The sequence below is a fragment of the Pygocentrus nattereri genome, chromosome 5 (assembly GCF_015220715.1).
Source record: "Pygocentrus nattereri isolate fPygNat1 chromosome 5, fPygNat1.pri, whole genome shotgun sequence".
In the NCBI taxonomy this organism is placed as follows: domain Eukaryota; kingdom Metazoa; phylum Chordata; class Actinopteri; order Characiformes; family Serrasalmidae; genus Pygocentrus; species Pygocentrus nattereri.
This window is the reverse complement of record NC_051215.1, coordinates 37,477,037-37,500,198: the sequence shown is the minus strand read 5'-3', so window position 1 is coordinate 37,500,198 and position 23,162 is coordinate 37,477,037. Positions and strand designations below refer to the sequence as shown.

General features: G+C 38.6%; 1 protein-coding gene across 1 annotated transcript; it reads left to right on the top strand.

The window, feature by feature from the left end:
- The first annotated feature begins 13,998 nt into the window (after window positions 1-13,998).
- Window positions 13,999-18,417, top strand: gdf10a (growth differentiation factor 10a). Its single transcript, XM_017722301.2, has 3 exons — window positions 13,999-14,490; window positions 15,863-16,767; window positions 17,130-18,417. The coding sequence occupies exons 1-3, from the start codon at window positions 14,262-14,264 to the stop codon at window positions 17,319-17,321; spliced, it is 1,326 nt and encodes a 441-aa protein (XP_017577790.1). The 5' UTR covers window positions 13,999-14,261; the 3' UTR covers window positions 17,322-18,417.
- Window positions 18,418-23,162: the final 4,745 nt, after the last annotated feature.

Below are 23,162 nucleotides of genomic sequence, written 5' to 3'. Positions count from 1 at the left end.
TATCCACTATATTTGTATAACTACTACATATGAAGCAATGATGGAAGGCACAATAAAACATATAAATGACAAAATTTACATAGTACATATCTGAGCAGTTTGATGAAACAATCCTGGACAAATTGCTTCTTGTCTAGATACCGCCCCAGAAGGACAGACCTGTACTGTCCCTTTCTTTCAGAAACCTTGTTGACGACTCTCTGATGGAGCTGAAAATGAATGAGAGTTACATTACAAATTAAACCAGTGCACTTTTCCTGTTTGTTGGAATATTATTTTGTGGGCTATTTTTTTTTCTTGAAATAAATTTTCTTTTCTTCTCCTTTAACTCACAGTATGATACAGCAATCCTAATAAAGGAAACACTTATTGTTGAGTTTTCCTTTTGGAAACTGGAACAGGGGGTCTTTTCTTCAGTTTTCCAGAGCGATTGAGGAAGGTGGTGGCATGAGATTTTGTGTTCAGTAGGAGTGTGTATTCCTTAAATGAAGGTGTTGGAGGCTGCTTTTGGAAAGCATCCCGACATAACACCTTGCTAAAGCATCTTGCCCAAACTGCCTCTGGCTCTGGTACTCCAACATGGTGGTCTAGACTGTGGGCCTACACTCTGCTGGAAACCGAAATATCACTGGAGACACATGGCTGTAATCTCTTCCTCTGCTGGGCACTCAAAATATGCAGCGTAATGCATGTTCATCACAGAATAAGGCCAACATAAACTGCTGTAATACAAGAATAGAACCAAAGCAGCATCTGCTCACAAGGCTGAAAGAATTTCTGCCTCATGACTTAAAGCAACAGTTCAGGGTTGTGGTGACATCCAATGATTTTTAATCTCAGTGATTTGATAGAGTTTTCTATTTTTTTAGTTAATTTTTTAGTGGTCTGCAGTGTCAGGAGGCAATGCGGTACAAAGTAGCATGTTACAGTTACGGACTTCATAATCCTTTCTTTCTTTCTGTATTTCATTACACATGACGCACTTAAAATATGAATTATTTCTATATGTGTTGTCATGCTTGTCTTTGTGTGTGATTTTGCAATCTGCTTGACTGAACATGAGCAGCAGCAGAACTGTAAGTACTGTGAAACATTGGTCAATGTCTCTAATCATGTTAATGTGAAACTGAAGGGTAAAAACCCCAATGCTGAGGAAGAGAAAGACCAAACCTCGCTTAACCAGACTTGATGCATTTTTAGTTCAGATACAGTTCTGCAAGCTTTATATCTATAGTTTCAAGATTTTATTTTGAGGCAGCAGTTTTTGGGCTGTTGATACTGACTAGTTTCTTTCTCAAACAGCATTTGTCATCTTTTATTTTAATTTGCACGGCTAGCTGCATGGACAGGCCTTTTAAAGAATTTTTACTGTGATTGTATGTTTTTTCTGAATAAATTACTGAAAAGAACTATTGCATTTTCCCGTATTTTCACTTTTCAGTTGATACACGTGCGTATGGGTGTTCCAGAGTTTACCTGTTCAAGAAATATAAGCGAAGTAAGCCCACTGCAGATTAAAACAAATAACTGGTAATTTGTACACTCACACGATTACTCCTTAGCTGAATGGAACTTCATATTTCCACACAATTAAATGTCTTTCCCTCAAAATAAGATGAATTTGTTGAATTGAAATAAAATTTACTGAAACAGGCTAAACTTAATCTACTGTCACATTTCAATTTCAAATCATTACAGTTCACTGAACTTAACTTACTGGTGTTCATTTAACTTACATTGATCCAACTTATCTCAAAACAGCTGATTTAGAAGTGGACATTGTAGTGGCCAGTTTAGAACCACATTCAACAATAGAGAATATGGAAACACCAACTAGAGAAGGCGGAAAAGACACAGTCAATATGCAAATGGATGGACAGGAGCCAATAAAATCTTTGAATACAAGAAATAATCAAAAACATTCCCCTAATGCTAAATAGTAATGTGGAAAATATTCTAGTTTAAGAACAACAGACCTAATTGATTTGGGTTTGTGCCTAATGATAGCAGTTGGAGAAAAAACACAATTCATTCTCTTTTTGACATGATTGAATTTGGTTGATGTGAAGTTTGGGATAATTACATTCTTTCAACACTATTTCTTTAAGAACATTTTAAAAATGGGTTACATCAAGTAACATCAATGTTTTTTTTCTTAATAAAAACAAAAGCCAGTTTTTGAGTGTAATGGATTAACATTTTTGAGTAACTGGTGTAACTGAACACTTGCTATAACGTTCAGAAGGTATTTTTCTTTTATTTATATGTGGAATACACTGTGTAATAATATACATAATAATATGTCTTATTTTCATAGGCGTCACCTGGGATTGTAAAATGACCGCTGTAGGTTTTCTATTTTATGGGAATTTTACTGAGCCAATAATGGCTGTCATAGAAGTTGCGGAAGGAAAGGCAACAGCTGAGCTAGAATACTAAAGCATTTTTAACTTTTATGAATAATCAACATTGTCCTGCTGTTAAGGATTTTTATGGCCCTCACATGTGTGTTCTATTATCACATCCTTTTCCAGAATTTTGGCATGCTGTTATTGTAGCTGTAAATATGATCCTGTCTTCATCACGCTGGCCACATTTGAGCTGATCCAGTCAGGAGCCTGTAAGCTGGAGCTTGGAGCACAGACATGCACAACTGCCCCAGTGCCAGAACGGATGATTGTGTGGTGGTGGGGGTGACTTTCTGACCTGTTCACATGGCTAATAAAACATTCATAGAGGGAGAGGAATTCCACTGTATAGTTTTCCCCTGTCTCTGATGTTTGGAATCCTGTGGTGACCCCATAGAGAGCGCCATTCTGTCTGCAAACAAAGGCCTGCTGTTCCCCTCTGTATCATCATGGGCTAGACCAACACCGCCAACTGCTTGCTGCTAAGCTAATCAAATATTTTTCTTCCTTCACAGAATTTGTCTCAATAAGTAGTTTTTTGTGCATTTTTTTTCTCCCCACCAAATTCACCATATTCGGCATTGTACCACAGTTCATGCAGGTGGCCAGGAGTTTTGTGAGGTCTCTTGTGTTAATGGAGGGGGAAAAATTGACTCCAATTGCTCTTGTGATTGCCTGCCTTTGCCCCGATTGCCTGGCTGGAGTATGTGGAAAAATGCCCTTTAAACCATCACAGCAGCCCTCTCTGTTATTATTTAGTTTTCAATTGGTTTGTGACACTGTAATGTTTCACTTTAATTGCGTTCCACTTCCGTCCACAAAAGCCAGAGACTGTTAAAACAATAAAGGCTCTCTCTGTCTATTATCCCTGAGAATGATTTGAGATAGCTGCAGACAACAGCTTCATACTGAAAGAGCATTTTGAAGTGCGCTTAAGTTTAATCGCTTGGCGCAAGGGCCTGCTCCAGAAAATAAACAATGGAAGTTGGTCGTGTTCCCGCAGAAGTGATGTCTGTTTACATTTCTGACACCAAAGCTGAAGGCCTGCGTTTTTTCTCTCAATAGACACTTTATGTTGAGGGGAGTCATCAATGTTTTGTTTTCTATTAACTATGATGGCTGATCATTTTTTGTGGCCTGTGTTTAAGAAAAGTCTTTCAGTGGCTCCGGCTCTTAATGTTTTCCAGCAATGAGAAAAGAAAGGGGGGGTAACATAATCCCTTTGGAATATGAGCTACTTCTGTTTGCAGTATGAGCAGTGGGTTTTGGGGGTCCTTGAATGCATCACCCCCTCGCGTGAAACCAAAGCTGTCCACGGATATGTGTTTGCAAATAGAAAAATTCAACAAGGCAGCCTCCAAAGCCACAGGCTTGGTGTTATATTTACATCGACACAGTTATATTCATTAAAGTCTATACTGTGAGCTGCTGTTTCCTGAACATGTCCCAGAGGCCTATGACCTTCACCTTCACAAAAAGCCCTTAGCCCCCCAAGGAGCCAGCTAATGGCAAGGCGGAAATTTCACTCATAAGACTGGACGCTAAATCGTTTAATTGTTCCACTTTTTTCAGAAGCATTATTTGTTCATGAAATTTCCAGTTTGTCATGAGATACATAGTGAATACAAATTACTGTAAGTTGTTTAGCATCTAGTGCACACTATTGAATCAGATTCATTTCCCCATTTACCACTCTCACTGAATAATATCCTTATAACTTACACAATGCTTGATGCAGTAACTGTGTCACCTCTTGGACTCAAGTGTTACACTAGTCAGAGAAAAATCATTTTTAATTTCCCCTCTCCAAATCCTTTGGATCTTTCATTGCTTTCCTGAGCTGGTAAGAAGACAAGAGCAGAATCATGAGAAATATTCACACAATTTCAACACAGTATCCTGTGGCATTTTTACAAAGGTCTGATTCTTTTTAGTGCATGAAAAGAGCAATTTCACAGTCTATAATTGGAATCATTGGCAGATACTTTTTTATAATACTAGATCATTTTGAATGACCGTAATGCTAAGTTGTCTTTGTGGCCAATGCTTAACTGGAAACATGTGAGGAAATGTCCAAGTAAAACTTTCCTTGTAGTAGAACAATTGGAAAATGCATATCCACATTTTAAATTAAGAAAATAAACTATTATGCTAACAACTTGGATCATAACATTATGAAAAAAAAAGCACCGACAAACTAACTAGCAGAAAAGGGAATACTGGAATGTTTAAATACTTCCTCAGTAAGCTGCTATAGCCAAGAGCAAGTCTACTTAGATTGATCACAGGCAGACCGAACCAAATGGAGACACAGTATTTTTCAAGCTGCAGTTAAGATAATGAAATTAGATTTTTGATCTGAGAGTGCTGTTATTATATCAATCAAGTCATTTTGCATTCTACTAAGCTCCACCTTATTTTCACTGCCCTTCAATCACTGTCTAATGACCATTGTTATTCACCATTGCCGTCAGCCTTTAGTTAGTTATCAGTGCACCAGCGTTTGACATTACAATTGTAATCAAAAGATGTTCCTCAGGGACCTGTTAAAGTGAGATCCCATCCCGAAAAAAAAGAACATGTGTGTTTTTTAATTCAAAGCAAAAAACAAAAAAACAAAAGAACAACTACTATTATTATCATACAAGTTGATATGGGCTTTCGTCAAAATGTCAAATCAAATGTCTACTTAAATGCATTGAATCATCAAAGGTGAGACATAAAGGGCCCCAAAACCTTCTCCATGTCCATCATGGCAATATACTTTAGCCTAGGATGATTTGGTTTAGGTTTAAGAATACTATGTTGTTTCTCCTCATATTTGTATGTCTCAGCTGTTTGATTTCTCTCCATTGGGCAAAAGTTTTGCCTGTCCTGAGTGGACACATTATTTATAGTTTATGTGAAACCAGTATTTTAGCTGATTGCAGTTGTTTTGCATTATCATAGGCCACATGTGTTGGAATAGGTATGGTTTTCACTAAATTTCATTAAAAGGCTATAACTTAATGTTATGACATTGTGCAACATTGAGCATTTGGAAATTCTACCAAGCTGGCCTTCGCACTTTTTCACATGCCTACCCAACAATGCACTTTTTAGCAGTATTTTTTTGTTGACTGCCCTGGACAAATATTACCCTCATAAAAGTTTTCATACTGCAAAGAAGAAAAACTTTTAAAAGGTCAGCCAGTTCCTACAACCAATGTGGATTTTTCATTCCTTTTCATGTGGAGGACTTGACTGCAGCCTCTCTGGCGCTGGTTTGCTGATCCATTTGGGAATATCAGGTGTAACTTAAGTCTAATGTTCACCATTACATAGCAATTTACTCAAATAGCCTCGGATCTCATACTAGGTGACGTCTCTTTGATTAGGTCTACTGCTCAACAGCTGAACTGAGTGTTACTGTGAGACTGAAGCTTGCTCAGTTATTCACTTCAATCCACAATTCCTCAAAAAATGACAGATTTCTTGCTAAAGAAAAGGGCTTTCATTTTCATCCTGGTTTAATATGAATGACTGCACCTAATCCAGTCTGTTATTTTCACTGTAGGGAGGGGGATCATATCATATCTGTATTTAGGTACTTTTGAGACCTGTGGGTTTAACTGATATGATACCAGCATGAACTGTGCTAAGACCTCTCTACAAGAAGTGTCTTCCAGGGATACAATCATCTTCTCACTCTGTTAGAGCCATCAAATGTGGTGTTCAAGGCATAAAACGTGATCTCCCCTGACATGCAGAAGCCTGAGAATACGTATCGGATACAGGATAATAAAAGAAATGAACAGGCATACATTTTTACACAGTCATAAATAACAAACAGTGGAACTGGTAAAAGAGGTCCAGCGACTTTGCTTGTATCGCCATATCCCCATGATAGCATTAATCAGATTTATCTCCTGCTATGACTCTTCTTGCAGCAGCCTATATTTTACAGACTCAATGATTCTGAATACCCAAAGGTAGTGTTACCCTTTCTCCCCCTCTCTGTAACCCTGGCAGTCTATATATTTTTATTGGCAAGTCTTTTAAACAGCTCTACTTAAAAAAAAAAAAACAGACAGGTAAAGAAACGTGTTGAATGTGTCTAGACGTTTGAGGTTGGGTTGGTTAGTGAAGTTGTCTTGATCTGAGCACAGGGTATGATCAGACGTCTTTTGTGGTGTATTGCTAAAGAATGCTTTCTTGGGGGTTTGGAATGAAGTACTGCAAAGTGTGTTTTGATGGTTTGCTTATTAGTAAGTATGAGGCCTCATGAACTTGAACAAACAGCTAAAGCAGTTATCATGAGGTTCTTTTCTGTGGCATGTTTTGCTGTGGGGGTTTCATAAATTACAGAGAAACTATTTGTTAGCGAAACTGTGCAGGGTGTAAAGTCATGGCAAAGTCATTCTGCATGGTGATTCACTGTCTGGGGGACACAGGCACCCTGATTTCATGGGGAAGCTGCATCAGATCCTTAATGTCAGCTCATCTAATCCACTTTTATTCAAAACAGAACAGCTTGGCAATGCAGATATGCACCCTACAGTTATGCATGAGCAGTTCCTGAGAACATAACACACCATATTTTTATCTTAAGCCAATTAGGATTCACTACGTCTTCTCATAAGTGTTCCCCTCTAACCGCATCAGATCAGAGGATAGTTGGGTCCTGGCTTCCATTCTGATGGCCTGATGGTTCTGTGTTGCATTGGGAAAAGACCTACTGCCTACAACTACAATTGCAGCTACTGCTACTACTATTAATACTAATAATTTCAGCAAGAATGATTGTGCAGTGAGCTTGAAGTGCTTTAAACAAATACAAAAAATACAAACAATATAAAGATGAATGTAAATATCCACAATAAAAAAGTGCTTTCATACACAACATACTGTTGCAAGTTTGGGCATCCCTGGATTCTAAAGTGAAAAGAAGTAATTGCAACTACTGCAGAAAACTATTTTTAAAATAATCTTTCTACCAACAAACTATTAATGCATGGTTAATTTACGTTTGATACACTGAAAAATGGAAACAATAAAACAGCAATTATGCAAAATTTTAGACACATTTCAAATCACATATCTCAAAATCACATATCTCAGTTTAGCCATTATGCCTTCATTGACTCGTTAGTGACTAGATTGGCTGGTCAAGAACTGACATTAGGACCTGACACAAGGGATTGTCAGTGAAAGACAAAGAAAAATCTGGAAGACCAAGAAATTCCTCTGATAGAAGTGATCATTTGTTGGACAGAAAGGCAAAGCAAAGCCCCCATATACCAGCTGAGGTTTTGCAGGAATGCTTAGCTAACAAAAAAGTGGTGGTGCATCATTCTACTTTGCAGCAATGCTTGAACAAAAATAATCCGATTGGGTTCATCAGAAGGCAACCTCACCTGGGACTTCATTACAACAGTCAACATAAAGTATGCAAACAACAGATAAGCCACACACATTTTGAAAACAAGTGGACTGCTGAAGTGGCACAGGAAGCAATCCACAAGTAGATGGATGAATGGGTTCCAGTAAAGATCAGCAACTTCTGGAAGCAAATGTAACACAGTCAATCAAGAAACTGAAGTTGAAAAGAAGGTGGCTTCTATCCCAGAACAATGATCCAAAATATACCTCAAACTCTGCCATGAACTCCTTTGAAGCTTTTGGAATGGATCTCACAGTCCCCTTACTATAATTGCATTGTAGATCTATGGGTAGATTTTAAACCGTGATGTTCATGCAGGATGACCAAAGAATAATTGCACAACTAGAAGTGTTCTGCCGGGAAGAGTGGGTGAAAATTCCTGTCACTTAGCTGGCTATAAAATGCGATTGCAAGCTATATCTGCCAAAGGGAGTGTTACCAAGTACCAGTAAGTAAGGTGTTGAAACTTTTGCATGTCACAATCACTATTTATCTTAATATTTTACGTTAATTAAATATAAAGTAACTGTGCACTAAATTTGCAAAAAAATATTTTTACATATTTAATTTAAGTTTTCTGCTGCCGCTGTCTTTAATTATTTCTCTTGACAAATAAGCAAAATATTTAATTTTTCCCAGCAGTGCCCAAACTTTTGTATATGACTGTAATATAAACTATCTAACATATTCATCCTTGAAAAAATTAAGAAGAGACTTCAAATTGCCTGCTGCTCAGATCCTACAGTGCGAATCAACCAGGACTAAACCAGACTAAGCAAAGAGAGACTAAAAATGTGCATAGCAAAAGTAGTTAAATTCCTTCCTGCATTTGTTTACACAAGCTTTCATTAAGAGTCTTGTATTTACAATCCTTGAAAAGAAATACAATAACATTTAGAAACTGTGGACAGGTCAGATCTGTGTGAATGGTGTGGTAAATATTTTGGTGCCCTGATCAAGTGACATGTCTTATTTGTTTTCTAAGTGAAAATACATACATGAATTTGACTCATGTGGAAAAATATAAATTATATTAGTCAAAAGCACTTAAAGCACTCAGAATCCAAAAAATGAAAAAGAACTGTTTTAAAAAGCCTTCATACTCACTATTAGACTGATTGATTATTAATTATTAAAGTCAATAAAAAGCTTTTGCATAGCAAGATTAGGCAGTCCTACACTTCAAAAATATTTCAATTATGTTTATAATAACCTAAACAATTTAATAACTTTGGTATACTTAATCAATTGAATTGTTTGTAGACAAAAGCAAATTTTCTTTTTCCTATCAGACACTAAACATTCTAAATTTTTGGGTGTGTTCAGATGCTTCCAATTGCTGAAAGGATAAGCTAGAAATTTAGTGCTTCACATTTGTTTTCTTTAGCATGTGAAATGCGGATATTTTTCAGCAGTAATTGTGCTTACCAAAATCCTTCATGCCCCAATTGGCCTATAAATGGAACCTCCAGTTCCACTTAACTCTCTCTCTCTGATTCGCAAGACATGATCTGAAATAAATGGGCTTCCTCTGAAACAGTCGAGAGGTGGGATCAAATATCTTTATGACTGAATGGCTTTTACCGACCCCTACAGACCTTAACACAAATACTTCAATCTAAACTCAATCTCCAGCATGTGCACCATTAATGAATGGTAATGAAAGGCAACTCTCATTTGATGTAGACAAAATAACAGATGGTGCAGAGCTGGAGAACTATGACATCGTTTTTTGGCACTTGGAAGAGCCCAAGGCAAGAACAATATTCATTCTTTAGACGTCACTGATTAATTTAACTGCAAAACTGTGAATTTCCAATTCTGTTGGGCTAAGGAAAAAAATGTTTAGTGAAGTTAATCAAATTTCCTCAGTGCATGGTTGCGGAGAACAAAGAACCTAGATTTAAGTCAAGAAATCTGAGGAACACTGATGAATAACATAAGAAAATTTACTTAAACCATGTATTTCAATATCCTGAAAGACAAAGTTGTCCTCTAAGCATATCACTATAAACATAGGCTGGATTTGGAACCATTACATGGTATGAATGTATGGTCTTTTGTCCGGAGTTTCCTACCAAGTGGAGCCTAGGGGTCAGTGCTGAAATGGCTTAGCTGTCATTTACCTCATTCAGAATGTCAACTTGTCACAGAGTCGTCATCATCATCCCAGAATCCAGCCTACTGCTGCCGCCAAAATCACATACATCCATGTATGAGCAAGCCTTACTTACTATGATGTCCATGGTTGTATAGAAATACAGCTTGTATTGAGCTGCATATCTACAATGACAGTGAAAGGTTTGGCTTACAGATGAGTAAAGCTGACATATGGTTGCCGAGAAATACCAACCTCATAGTGCGGCTTCTTTCATGAAGACATTCAACAAGCACAAAGCAGGGTTTGTTCTGAGGCTGGACTCTACATGGAGCAAGGAGGGGTCGGTATTGAAGGATAACTAATTCTGATTGACAGGGAGCCAAAGATCAAAGTCAGGCTGGTGCAGGAAGCCCCGCGATCACAGTAGCGAGGGGTGAAATCATGTTAGCCACCACGCAGCAGAGTTTTATTACCTCTGGACCAGGACAATGGGGCATACTGCGTCTCCCCCGTGCAGCCAAATTATCTCATCCCCTCTGCTGCTGGGCCACTGGCCTGAACCGGACAGACAGAAGGGAAGCGGCCATGTTAACGGAATTCTCCCAAGGGTCTGAAGGCACATCAAGGACATGCAGTCACTTTTTGGATCACATGCATGTCTGTCTGTGTTGAAACTGATCTGTTTTATGTTGTTCTTGTATGGGGAGAGAAGAAAAACATACTGTTTTATCACAAGAAGAACAGGAGAAACCACTTGGCAGGACAGCTGTGTACTCTATTTATGATTTTGCCTTTTCTTTCTTTCTTTCTTTCTTTCTTTGTGTGTTTTTTATCTTTATTTTTGTTTTTACTTTATTTTATTACTGTTTTTACATTTGCTGTATACTTAGAATTTATTCATTTTATAGTATTTATTTCCACCTTATTAGTACATTTTTATAAACAAGTTATTATATTATCATCCATTCTTTAATTATTTATTATTCTCATAGAGTTGAATGTATGTATGCTTAGAAGTAGATCTATAAAACTCAGCAAGTCATCGGTCAAAAAACCCTTTATATGACATTGCATTGTACTGCATTTCAGATCAACTATTTATAGGACGATAAATTAAAATATCTGTAACCATGTCCAACAAATGCCACTTTCCAACATTTTCAATCTGGGGTTCCACTTGTGTGCTGAAAGAGACTATAGGGAGAGCGGAACAATGAGAATGGATACACACAGCTATTCAGGCATACATTTAGTCTTGCGTTTGAAACTGTTTCATTGACTGCATGATGGACTAAAAGGCCCAGCATTTTGAGAATGAAGTGATTGATGAACAGCCGGATAGAGTAAAGCACTCCAGGGCTAATTGTGTTTCCCTCACATTGCCATATAGCCAATACAAACTGGGAAGGGCAAAGACAAACAGAAGGGGCAGCCAATAATTTACTTGCTCCCTTTCAGAATGGCTTGAAGTTTTTGACATTTACAGATGACTGTTTAATATATATTTGCAGCAGTGCCACGCTCAATGTGCAGTCCCAATATAAAACTGGGAAAGCATGTCATTATCAGAAACAACCACATGCTCACTGCGCTCGCTAAAAGAAACGGGAACAAGGGTAATCAAATTATATGGAGTCACTAGAGTGACTAAATCAGTGCAATTATGTATTATGAGCAGAACATGTATGAGCTTTACAAGCGAATGATGGCCGTGATTCAGGGGTTTAGTGGAACTTACAGCCCAACGTGTTTCTCAGTAATTGTAATGAGGGTCTTTTGTTAGACTGAATGTGAAAATGAATATTTGTGGCATTGTGTGAGAGGATGTTTGAATCTGTATTTTTCAATAATAAGACCAATGGGCGTAATGTAATTCAGCCATAATGACAAAGTCCTGTCATTAAAAAAACTTCGGTCATTACCACATAGTAAAACTAAACTTTGGTGTCTTATGAATACACTCCATTAAAAGAAAGCCTCAGAAAACCGAGCACTCCTTTTACAATTACCATGCAAACCACAGTGACCATTTCAAAGGCCCCTGCTCAGTTTAAGAGTCTTAACAATACCAAGTGCTCCTGAATCCCTTCTCTAAACAACATGCTTTTGATTTTGAGTGGTTCACCACATAGCAAATGACTGAAAATTTAAAAAACTGGATGGAAGATACACACACTGCACTTCAAACTTCCACTTTCACTGACATGACTGTTGGTTAAGCGACCAGTGTTGTAAATCAAAAGGAAGTAATATTTTTCTAATTAAGTAAAATGATTTAAGTAGTGATTTCTTCAGAGCAACACTGTTTATCAACCTCCTTGTGAGTACTTCAGTGAACTAAATCTTACACTTCCTACATAAATATGAAATAATTCAGATAAGTAGTAAATAATTCCGCCTCTTCATTGCATTCAAACCGCTGATGATTCTTCTACAACAAACTCACCACTCTGTCTATGAATAGATGGGAGGCCAGCATCCAAAAAGAAACAATAGAGCAGTTTACAAGACCATGGGGCCACTTGCTGTTTGGTAATAAACAACAAACATATTAAAAGCACGAGTCCCACTGAGACGTCTTCTCAGCCAAGAACGTCAGCTATTTCTTAACATCATTTCTTGGCAAGAGGTTTAATTAAGAAGCCATTTGCATTAATAAGAATGAAACAGCATGCCAAAACTTTCCTAGGTACTGATTGGCTACATTCAAGAATGGAAGATAGTCCGTGACCCGGAGTTCATTTGAATTCCTTCACCCTTGTGCTCTTTTTTTTCTCGTGTTTAAAGGAGGTGCAGTATTCTGAAGCTTAATGGCTCAGCCTACCCACAGTTCGACAATAAAAAGCAGTGAGGAAATACAGCAGAAGGAGTGCTAGCTCTCCCCACATGATTTATTCTCTGATTCACTCAGTAACAGTGTCCTAGTGGGCAAGGTCTCCAGAGTTTTACTGCAGATTTAAGACACATTCAAGTGTGAAGTGAAAGGGAATCTCCAGTGGGGTCCCCGAGGGCCAGAGGAGGTGTTTAATGGTGCACTGCCACTGAAACGGCCAGGCTTGTTACAACCTCTCCACTGGAGCCCAGAGCTTTCACAGAACCGCATTGTTGGCATGGCGCTGCAGACGTGTCAAAGGAAAATAAAAAATAAATAAGTAAAAGCAGAGGTGACTGGGCCATTCTCCTGGTGGGGTGTCGTGGACTGAATGCCATCAGCGAAATTAGACAAAGAGGATCCAATATATTTTAGAATAAAGTATCATAGGCAGCGGAGCTAAAACTGGAAATATGGTACACAAAGTGATTTGAATATCTTCGTTATAGTCAATTCATGGAAGACGCTCTTAAATATGAGATGACAAATTGGTTTCTTTGGAGAAACGCCATAAAACAGGATGCTTCAGGACTGAAGGACCTACGGAGTTCGGTGATTTCTCTGCTCGTGCACAACTTTTTAACCTGCTAATTGAATAAGAATTCACTGTTTCATTATTGGTAAAAACTGTGCTGGTCACCCATGGAAGAACCACTTTTCATTCCCTAAAGGGCCTCTCCTTGGAGTGTGAAGGATATTTTTAAAATTTAAAGAATATTCACCAAAAATAAAGGTTGTATACCAATATAAGCCCCTCCAACCGCCGCCCCCACCCAATAACCCCGCATCCAAAACAAGAACCCTTTATTTTCCAGTAAAGTATACCAGAAAAAAGACTAAATTAGTCCTATTGGCATTGAAGGTAGTGAGCCTCAGTGTGTGGAGTGTCTGTAGATGGCACAAAATGAGATACTGTTGGTTTCCAACTCTGAGTGGCTGAAACAGCATCTGAATCTGAGCAGTGTTCCTATTCACTCCCAGCACTGTAGAACCCTCTGAGCTCACCGTCATTACTGAGCTTCAGGTTTCACATGTGGGCCAGAGTTTCTCCTGGAGGCCCATCAAGTCTGTGGGGTGTGCTGCGGCCCCCTGAATCTCTCTCCACCTATTATTGGCTGACAGGAGCTGACGTCACTCTCTCCTCCAGCATATGGCCCGTCCCACACTGTGTGGCGCTCAGAAGAAACAAGTGCAAATTCAACAGGTTGACTGAGATGTGGAGGAATTCGAGGTTGGGGAAGCACAGTTTCTTTTTAGCTTCTGAGCGTCATTGAAGGGAAGACAGAAGCGCTGAATCTGAAGCTGAATAAATGGAAAACACTTTTTGGACGAGGTTCACTGCGCATGGGCAAACTACTGAGCGTTTTAAAGACCTTTAGTTGTTCCTGACGCTTGTGCTGTTTGTCTGAAAACCCCGCTCCGTTCTTGGCCTCGTGGTGTTGTATTTATTTGGCTGCTATGGCGCTGAGACGCGTCTTTCTGCTGCACTTGCTTTCGCTGCACTTTTCTTCGGTCCGATCTGCGTCAGACTCGGTGTTGAGATTAGCGCGTGGTGATGATGAGCGCACTGACAGCACGAACACGGACATGGTGGCGCAACACATGTTCAAACTGTACGAGAAGTTCAGCAGAGAGCTGCACGGACCTAAAGATGGAAATACTGTGAGAAGTTTTAAAGCAAGTCCTGGTGAGTAGCTTTCTTTCCAGTCCAGTTTCACTGGTGGTATGAAGATGCAGGTGTGATGCTAAGGATGCGTTTGGTGGCACAGACATACTATGGCACTTAGTCTTAGGTGCTGTGGAATATTTAGCTGGGATGGATGGATGGATGGATGGATGGATGGATAGATAGATAGATAGATAGATAGATAGATAGATAGATAGATAGATAGATAGATAGACGGATAAAGTCATTGTGTAAAAACAATGAAAGACCATTTATAAGCTCTAGAATTGACAGCAATGACATAACTTTTGAGGAAATATAGGCTTATGGTATAGTTCATGAGTAAACATAGGCTTATGGTATAGCTCATAGGTAAAGATAGGCTTATGGTATAGTTCATGAGTAAAGATAGGCTTGTGGTATAGCTCATAGGTAAAGATAGGCTTATGGTATAGTTCATGAGTAAAGATAGGCTTGTGGTATAGCTCATAGGTAAAGATAGTCTTATGGTATAGTTCATGAGTAAAGATAGGCTTATGGTATAGTTCATGAGTAAAGATAGGCTTATGGTATAGCTCATAGGTAAAGACAGGCTTATGGTATAGCTCATAGGTAAAGACAGGCTTATGGTATAGCTCAAGGGTAAAGATAGGGCTTTCAATTAGCTTGGGTCTCACAAACAACAGGATTGTAGAAAGGTATACACTAGAATGCCATTGATCCAAAAGCTGCAGCTGTAGGTAGTAAACATCATATTCACATCATATGACATTTCTGTTGAAAGATACAGAAAAGAATGTAATTTGTGCCAACTAACCAATTAACATAATTAATTTTTACAAGGCAATTTTCTGACCTCTCTTTAGCCAGAATTAATCAGGCTGTTTCTGCTACTATGCCTTTAAGACTGGTATATGTAAATGAGCTCTTTTGTGATTGGCTGCTGTGTGTTGCCTTAATTCAAAAAGCACTCAGAGCTTCTTATAACCTCAGCATGAATAGTGTTTACATATGACTTCAAACTCATGTATTTATTTAGACATTGTTTATGTAAGTGCAGGCTGTTGAGATGATACATTTGCAAGAAATCAGAAATGATTTCAGATCATTTAAATTTTGGTTTTAGTGTTTCTTTATTTTTAAATACTGTTTTTGTCTGCAAATGTACTTGATAAAAACATATTAATGGGATCACATTATTATGAGATTCTACACAGGCTCATAAGGAAACTTTAATAACCATGTCCATATGGTTCTACTTGCTCCAGGAGTAACATATCACCTCACTACTTTGTGCTTCTTCAGAAACCAGCAATCTGAACAAGAGGCCTGTTGTTCAGTGCATTTTCATAGTGAATATGTAACTCAGCAGTTGCTCTCCATTTCCCTACAGAAGACGTGGAGCAAAGAGTTTTGTACCAGCTGAATCTAACTTCCCTCCAAGAGTCTGAGGAGATTCTCATGACCACACTCCATTTCTTCTTTGATAAGCGCCCCCGCCAGAGGTCCTGGTTCTGCAAGCGCGTCAAGAACCCTTCCTGCCGTGTCCATAATCTTCACCAGCTGCCTTCATTCCGCCTTCTTTTCAGAAGTCCTTCTTCCTCTGGTTATTCTCTGGGGTCGTTGCTTGGGAACATCACCTTGTACCCTCACAGAAGGGGCATATGGCAGACCAAGGATGTGTCTCACATCATACGGGAGGCTAGATCTAGGAATCAACTTGTTATAACGCTGGAGTTTGATTATGGAGAAAAGTATCAGAGATATCAGGACCAGCTCCCAGCCTTCAGCCTACCATACATACTGGTGTATGCTAATGACCTTGCCATATCAGAGCCAAACAGTGTGGCCATGAGCTTACAGAGGTATGACCCTTTCCCTGCAGATGAGCAAATTGCTCAGTCTCCAAATTCTTCACCTGATATGCGAGTCAAGCGGGACTTGCATTTTCCTGACCCCATCCAGAACAATGAACTCCCTGAGGTGGAGTATGACAGTTTTAAGCAGCATGATATGTGGGAAAGCACTTATCAAGTGCTGAAGCCAAAGCCCTCCAAGAAAGAACGGAGAAAGAAAGTTCGAGAGCACGCTGATGGAGTGAATAAATCTCAGGTTCTCAGCTTTGATGAGAAAACCATGAAGAAAGCACGCAAGAGACAATGGAAAGAGCCTCGCAGCTGCTCCAGGAGGTACCTGAAGGTGGACTTTGCAGACATTGGCTGGAGCGAGTGGATCTTGTCCCCAAAGTCCTTTGATGCCTACTACTGCACTGGAACATGTGAATTTCCCATACCTAAGGTCAGAAAGTCCCACGATGCACAGGTCACAAGGACCTCACATATGTCAGAGTGAATAGTTCAGACATATTGAAGTATTTAAAAATGACTTTGTAGCCAGGAACTCTGAACAAAGAATCCCTTCAGAGGCTATTCAGTTCCAGCATAACTGAAGCGCACACGCTTTATGTGCAATTACATTCATATAATTGTAACCTTAATGGGTGTTATAAAGGTTTTCTTTGAAACAGAGCAGTTTTTGAGAAATAAGGGGCATATGACATTGTTTCATGTAACTGACTGACAAATTAATGTAGGTAAGACTTTCAAAATGCTTAAACAGTATCAGACTTCTTTACATTCTGAATCTATTTGTCCTTGTAGGTTGTCCGGCCTTCCAACCACGCAACTATCCAGAGTATAGTGAAGACGGTTGGTATCATTCCTGGCATCCCAGAGCCCTGCTGTGTACCTGAGAAAATGAACCCCCTCAGTGTTCTGTTCCTGGACGAGTCCAAAAACATTGTTTTAAAGATCTACCCCAACATGTCTGTGGAGACTTGTGCTTGTCGATAGGCCTGATGGTCAGTGTAGTAGTCCTTACATTGACAGGTGTTGGGGTTACAACACCGAAACTAAACATGAAGAGGCATATTGTCTGTAGCTCACACTTATTGAACAATGCACACTGCAAAGTTATGTTGTTTAAGGGCTGTGCACCCTTCCAGTTTCCTAAATCAAAAGTTTCTTTTTGTCTGTAAGTGTCTTTCATTTTGGTGAACTTTTTTCCATGAGAAAAACAACATATGTAAAATTTGTTTAAGACATGGTTTAGATGTTCATCAGTTATTGCATTGCTGCTTCCTTTGTATATAAAACAGTGAGCCATTATTTTAAGGTGGTTCTTGATCATACTGATTGTTCTTGAGCTATACTCTAACATTAGTACAACAGTAAAAGGTTTGTTTAGCACCGTGTAGAAATTTCGTGGAGGAAGAAGAGTGTATGTAAATAGTTTGGAATGTAAATCTATGTCCATATAAATTACACTCAATGCTAGTTTAAGTAATGAAAGTACTTGGTTTGAGTTACTTTAAAAAGTATCACATTTAAATCACCTTCAAGCTCCTAAACTAGCTGAGCTTTCATGTCCAGGATGTATCAGATAGCGCTGGCAGAGCTCTAAACATTATCTGCCGATTCAGTCTCAGAAATAATAAAGAGGTTTTGAAACCAGGCTTTGGTTTCATTGAACTAACAATATTCGACTCATATTCAAAAGTTATATTTGGAATATTTCCAAGTGGCTGTGTGTCATAAGTAGACTACTCACCAAGGTCACTGATGCGCTAAATCCTCTGAGAGTTTGTCTTACTTTTAGAGAGGTAATACAAGAAATTCAAGTCTCCATGGTGGATTATGAGGAGAATTTTTGCTATTTTATCTCCCTACTCATTTCTATATAATAGTATTTAATAAGTGAGTTATGTATGAAATATTTTGAGTGAGTGTGTCTGTATGTAAAACATATGATGACCCTTGATTTGCTATGATATATTTTAGAGGATGTATTTTTGTACATGTGTGTGTTAAATTATGAAATGAAATTAGCCATATGTATAGTAAAAATGTAGAATAAAAACACAAGCTGTGTTACTTAAAGCCTAATTTTTTACTAGCATACTGTTCTGGTGTATACCGAACACAAAGGGGTTCAATAAAAAGCCTTTCTTATAAAGATCACTGAATAGCACATGCAGAGGTGCATCTATTGCTCCCTGAAAGAAAGCAGCATTCTCCACTTGAACATCAAAGGTAAGTCCTCACTTCCTTCAGTCTCCACTTCAAGCACCAGACTCTGAGAGCAGGATGTTGACGTTCTCCCCCAACAAATGATGTCACTCAAATTAAGCACGACACAGCAAACTAGAATGGCTAAAGATCCGTTTGAATGTTGGGCAGTTCCTCTGTGCTAGGAGAAGAGATAGCACAACACTTGAACAGATCAGGAAGTGCAGTGAGGATTTTCATTACACTGTGGAACCTGCAGGTCTTTTACTGATCTGTAATTGGTTTGTAAAAAAGAACAAAAAACAATGGAGTTATTACATGCTGATTTCATAATTCAATACCCAGTCAGCACATGCTAATCAGTTCATTTTTGTTTAATCTACACTTTTGAATATAAAGGTACCAGTTCTTTGAAGCAATGCTTTGGAAGAAGCATGTCTGGAATCTTTCAATGAATAGAACCATTTCTGTAAACAAGAAATGAGAATGTGAACATTCATTTAAAAGACCATGACTCCACGTTGTATGTAAATTTTATGATGAATGAACAGAATGGTTTGTTTTGGTTTTGTTCTGACAACAGCTATACACACACACACACACACACACACACATATATATATATATATATATATATATATATATATATATATATATATATATATATGAGAAAACCGATCACCGATCATACAATTACAGAGTGTAGTCCATCTGTTTCTCCACATACAAAACTCCTGCAGCACTGCTGTGTCTGATCCACTCAGACCAATGCAACACACACTAAAACACGTCAGTGTTACTGCAGTGCTGAGAATGATCCACCACCCAAATCGTACCTGCTCTGTAGGGGTCCATGGGGGTCCTGACCACTGAAGAACAGGGTAAAAGGGAGCTAACAAAGTATGCAGAGAAACAGATGGACTACAGTCTGTAACTATAGAACTACAAAGTGCACCTATATAGTCAGTGGAGCTGATAAACTGGACAATAAGCATAGAAATAATGAGCGTAGAGGTGGTCATAATGTTATGCCTGTATATATTTAAAAGCCAAAAGCCTTTGAGGAAGCTTCAGCTTTAAGAATGAGTTTAATGAGGTATAAATTGCAAAAAGCATTGCCTCTACTTATAATCATAAAGAAATCAGTATGTAAAGACATTTTTGCTTTGCATATTCTATTTCTTCTCTCTTTAAATGTTTATTTATTTATTTATTTATTTTTTTTTGCATTTGTATTTGCATTTGACTCCAACTGCCAGACTGCTACCCACTGAAACCACTTTTAAAAAAAGTAGATGTGCTCTCTAAAAGGGAATACCCAGTCCACATTTCTCCAGGGAAGTACTTTAATGGCCTTCAGATTAACTTCTGGACACCAGAGGATTCATCAGTATGTAAACACTATGCAGTTACTGAAAACTAATATTTAGCTTCCCAAATGAGGCCAAATCAATTAATGCCCAAGAAAGAATCCCTTATGAGCAGACAGAGGATTTTCTGTATACAACTGAAATAGCTCTTTCCTCAGCTGATTAGAGTCTACTGAAAACAGCCTGGTCACTAATCATGGCAATATTATGCTGGTATTTTGAGCGACTATTTAATGTTCTCACAAAATGACGACGTAGCCTTCAAAACTCTGCATAGAGGATGAAAGCTTGACTTCTCCATGAACTCTCTCTGAGTGTTCTCTTACTACCCAGGACTCGCCTCATTTACCAGTCACAGAGCTGGTTTGTGGCTTTAGTGAGGGGAAGCCTGAGGATATTTTCAGAGAAACTTATAGATACAACAGTACATTACACAGCAGATGTTCCAGCCATGACATGCTACGTATAAGCTCCAATGTGCCCATTTATGAGTTTATGGGAAGAATCCTGCTCTGTCTGCAGATATTTTACTTCAAGTTTTAGTTAAGAGCGCACTCTACAGGGCTAGGAGTGAATAAACAGTAAAAATGAAAAATCAACTCTAAAAAGGTACCTGATTGCACAGCTTTTCTAGAGTTAATTCAACTCATGGACTCTAGAGTTCACCCAAAACTAAGTTTGGTCAAAAGTATAAATCAAATTTTTAGTTCAACATCTCAGTGAGGTTAAAAAATGAAGAATTTGTTTTGTCATTCATTTTCCTACTAGCTATTTCCTGTTATTGGTGTGAATGCTTTGGTTAGGAAGGCACCACTCAGGAGGCCCTAAACTTACTCTTTTCATCTTTTTGACTATTTCATTGTCAATGAATGTTAATAATACAGCAAAAGTTATTTTAACTTTAAAAAGTAACATATACAAGTTTATTGAACATCAGGTAGCAAGTTTACATACAGCCCCAATTCCATGATGTTGGGACGTTGTGTAAACCATAAATAAAAACAGAACACAATGATTTGCTAATCCTTTTCAACCTATATTCAACTGAATACACTAAAAAGACATTTAATGTTCAAACGGATAAACTTTATTGTTTTTTGCAAATATTCACTCATTTTGAACTTGATGCCTGCAACATGTTCCAAAGAAGTTGGGACGGGGCAACAAAAGACTGGGAAAGTTGAGGAATGCTCAAAAAACACCTGTTTGGAACATTCCACAGGTGAACAGGTTAATTGGAAACAGGTGAGTGTCATGATTGGGTATAAATGGAGCATCCCTGAAAGGCTCAGTTGTTCACAAGCAAGGATGGGGCGAGGTTCACCACTTTGTGAACAACTGCGTGAGTAAATAGTCCAACAGTTTAAGAACAACGTTTCTCAATGTGCAATTGCAAGGAATTTAGGGATTTAATCATCTACAGTTCATAATATCATCAAAAGATTCAGAGAATTTGGAGAAATCTCTGCAAGTAAGCTGCAAGGCAGAAAACCAACATCGAATGCCCGTGACCTTCGATCCCTCTGGTGGCACTGCATTAAAAACCGACATCATTCTGTAACAGATATTACCACATGGGCTCAGGAACACTTCAGAAAACCACTGTCAGTGAACACAGTTCGTCGCTCCATCTACAAGTACAAGTTAAAACTCTGCCATGCAAAGTGAAAGCCATATATCAACAACACCCGGAAACACTGCTGGCTTCTCTGGGCCCGAGCTCATCTGAGATGAACTGACGCAAAGTGGAAAATTGCCCTGTGGTCTGACGAGTCCACATTTCAAATTGTTTTTGGAAATCATGGAAGTCGTGTCCTCCGGGCCAAAGAGGAAAAGGACTGTCCGGATTGTTATCAGCGCAAAGTTTAAAAGCCAACATCTCTGATGGTATGGGGGTGTGTTAGTGCCCATGGCATAGGTAACTTGCACATCTGTGAAGGCACCATTAATGCTGAACAGTACATACAGGTTTTGGAGCAACATATGCTGCCATCCAAGCAACGTCTTTTTCAGGGACGTCCCTGTTTATTTCAGCAAGACAATGCCAAGCCACATTCTGCACGTGTTACAACAGCATGGCTTCATAGTAAAAGAGTGCAGGTACTAGACTGGCCTGCCTGCAGTCCAGACCTGTCTCCCATTGAAAATGTTTGGCGCATTATGAAGCGTAAAATACGACAACGGAGACCCAGGACTGTTGTACATCAAGCAAGAATGGGAAAGAATTCCACCTACAAAGCTTCAACAATTACTGTCCTCTGTTCCCAAATGCTTATTGAGTGTTGTTAAAAGGAAAGGTGATGTAACACAGTGGTAAACATGCCCCTGTCCCAAATTCTTTGGAATGTGTTGCAGGCATCAAATGAGTGAATATTTAAAAAAAACAATGAAGTTTATCTGTTTGAACATTAAGTATCTTGTCTTTGTAGTGTATTCAATTGAATATAGGTTGAAAAGGATTTGCAAATCACTGTATTCTGTTTTTATTTATGTTTTACACAACATCCTAACTTCATTGGAGTTGGGGTTGTAATAATGCTAGACACAGATTGTCGTTCTGTAAACTCACTATTTGATGTTCAAACTAACCTAAAATTTTAGGTCAGCCACAAATAACTAAAAAAAATTTTTTTTAAATTGCAAAACCAAGAGGTTTATAAAATTTTAACCTAATATTTTTCTAATTCTTTGTTTAGGTATCCCAGTGATGCCACAGCCACCCATAACTGGAAGACCAAGAGGAGAAAATGCTTGGTAGAATTGTGAGAAATTGTTTGCCTCACTTAGATGCACAAGTTAAGACTAAACTTAGGTTAGGACCTAATCTGTGTAAAGTTGACTGCATTTTTTACAGTTTAATTGTAACGTTGTGGTGAAGCGATGAGGAGGCGGACGCATGTGCAAAGACAAGCGAGATTTATTGGGGGGAAATCCAGGGTCATGGTCATAACAGTCCAGGGTCGTGTAGCCAACACTGATCAAACGGGAATTAGATATGGTAAACGAAAACAGGCAAACACTATGCGAGAATCTCATACATCAAACATACAACCTAAATGAAACATCACATCAACACCTCACAGAAAGACCAGCGAACACAAGGGGCAAACACGGCGCTTAAGTGAAAACAGGGATAATGACAGAAAACACGACACAGGTGGAAAACAGGTGTAACCAATCGGGGCGGAGTCAAGAAAACAAGGGGGGCATGACAAAGAACTCATAATGAGGAAGCACGTGGACGACTGGGAAGAAA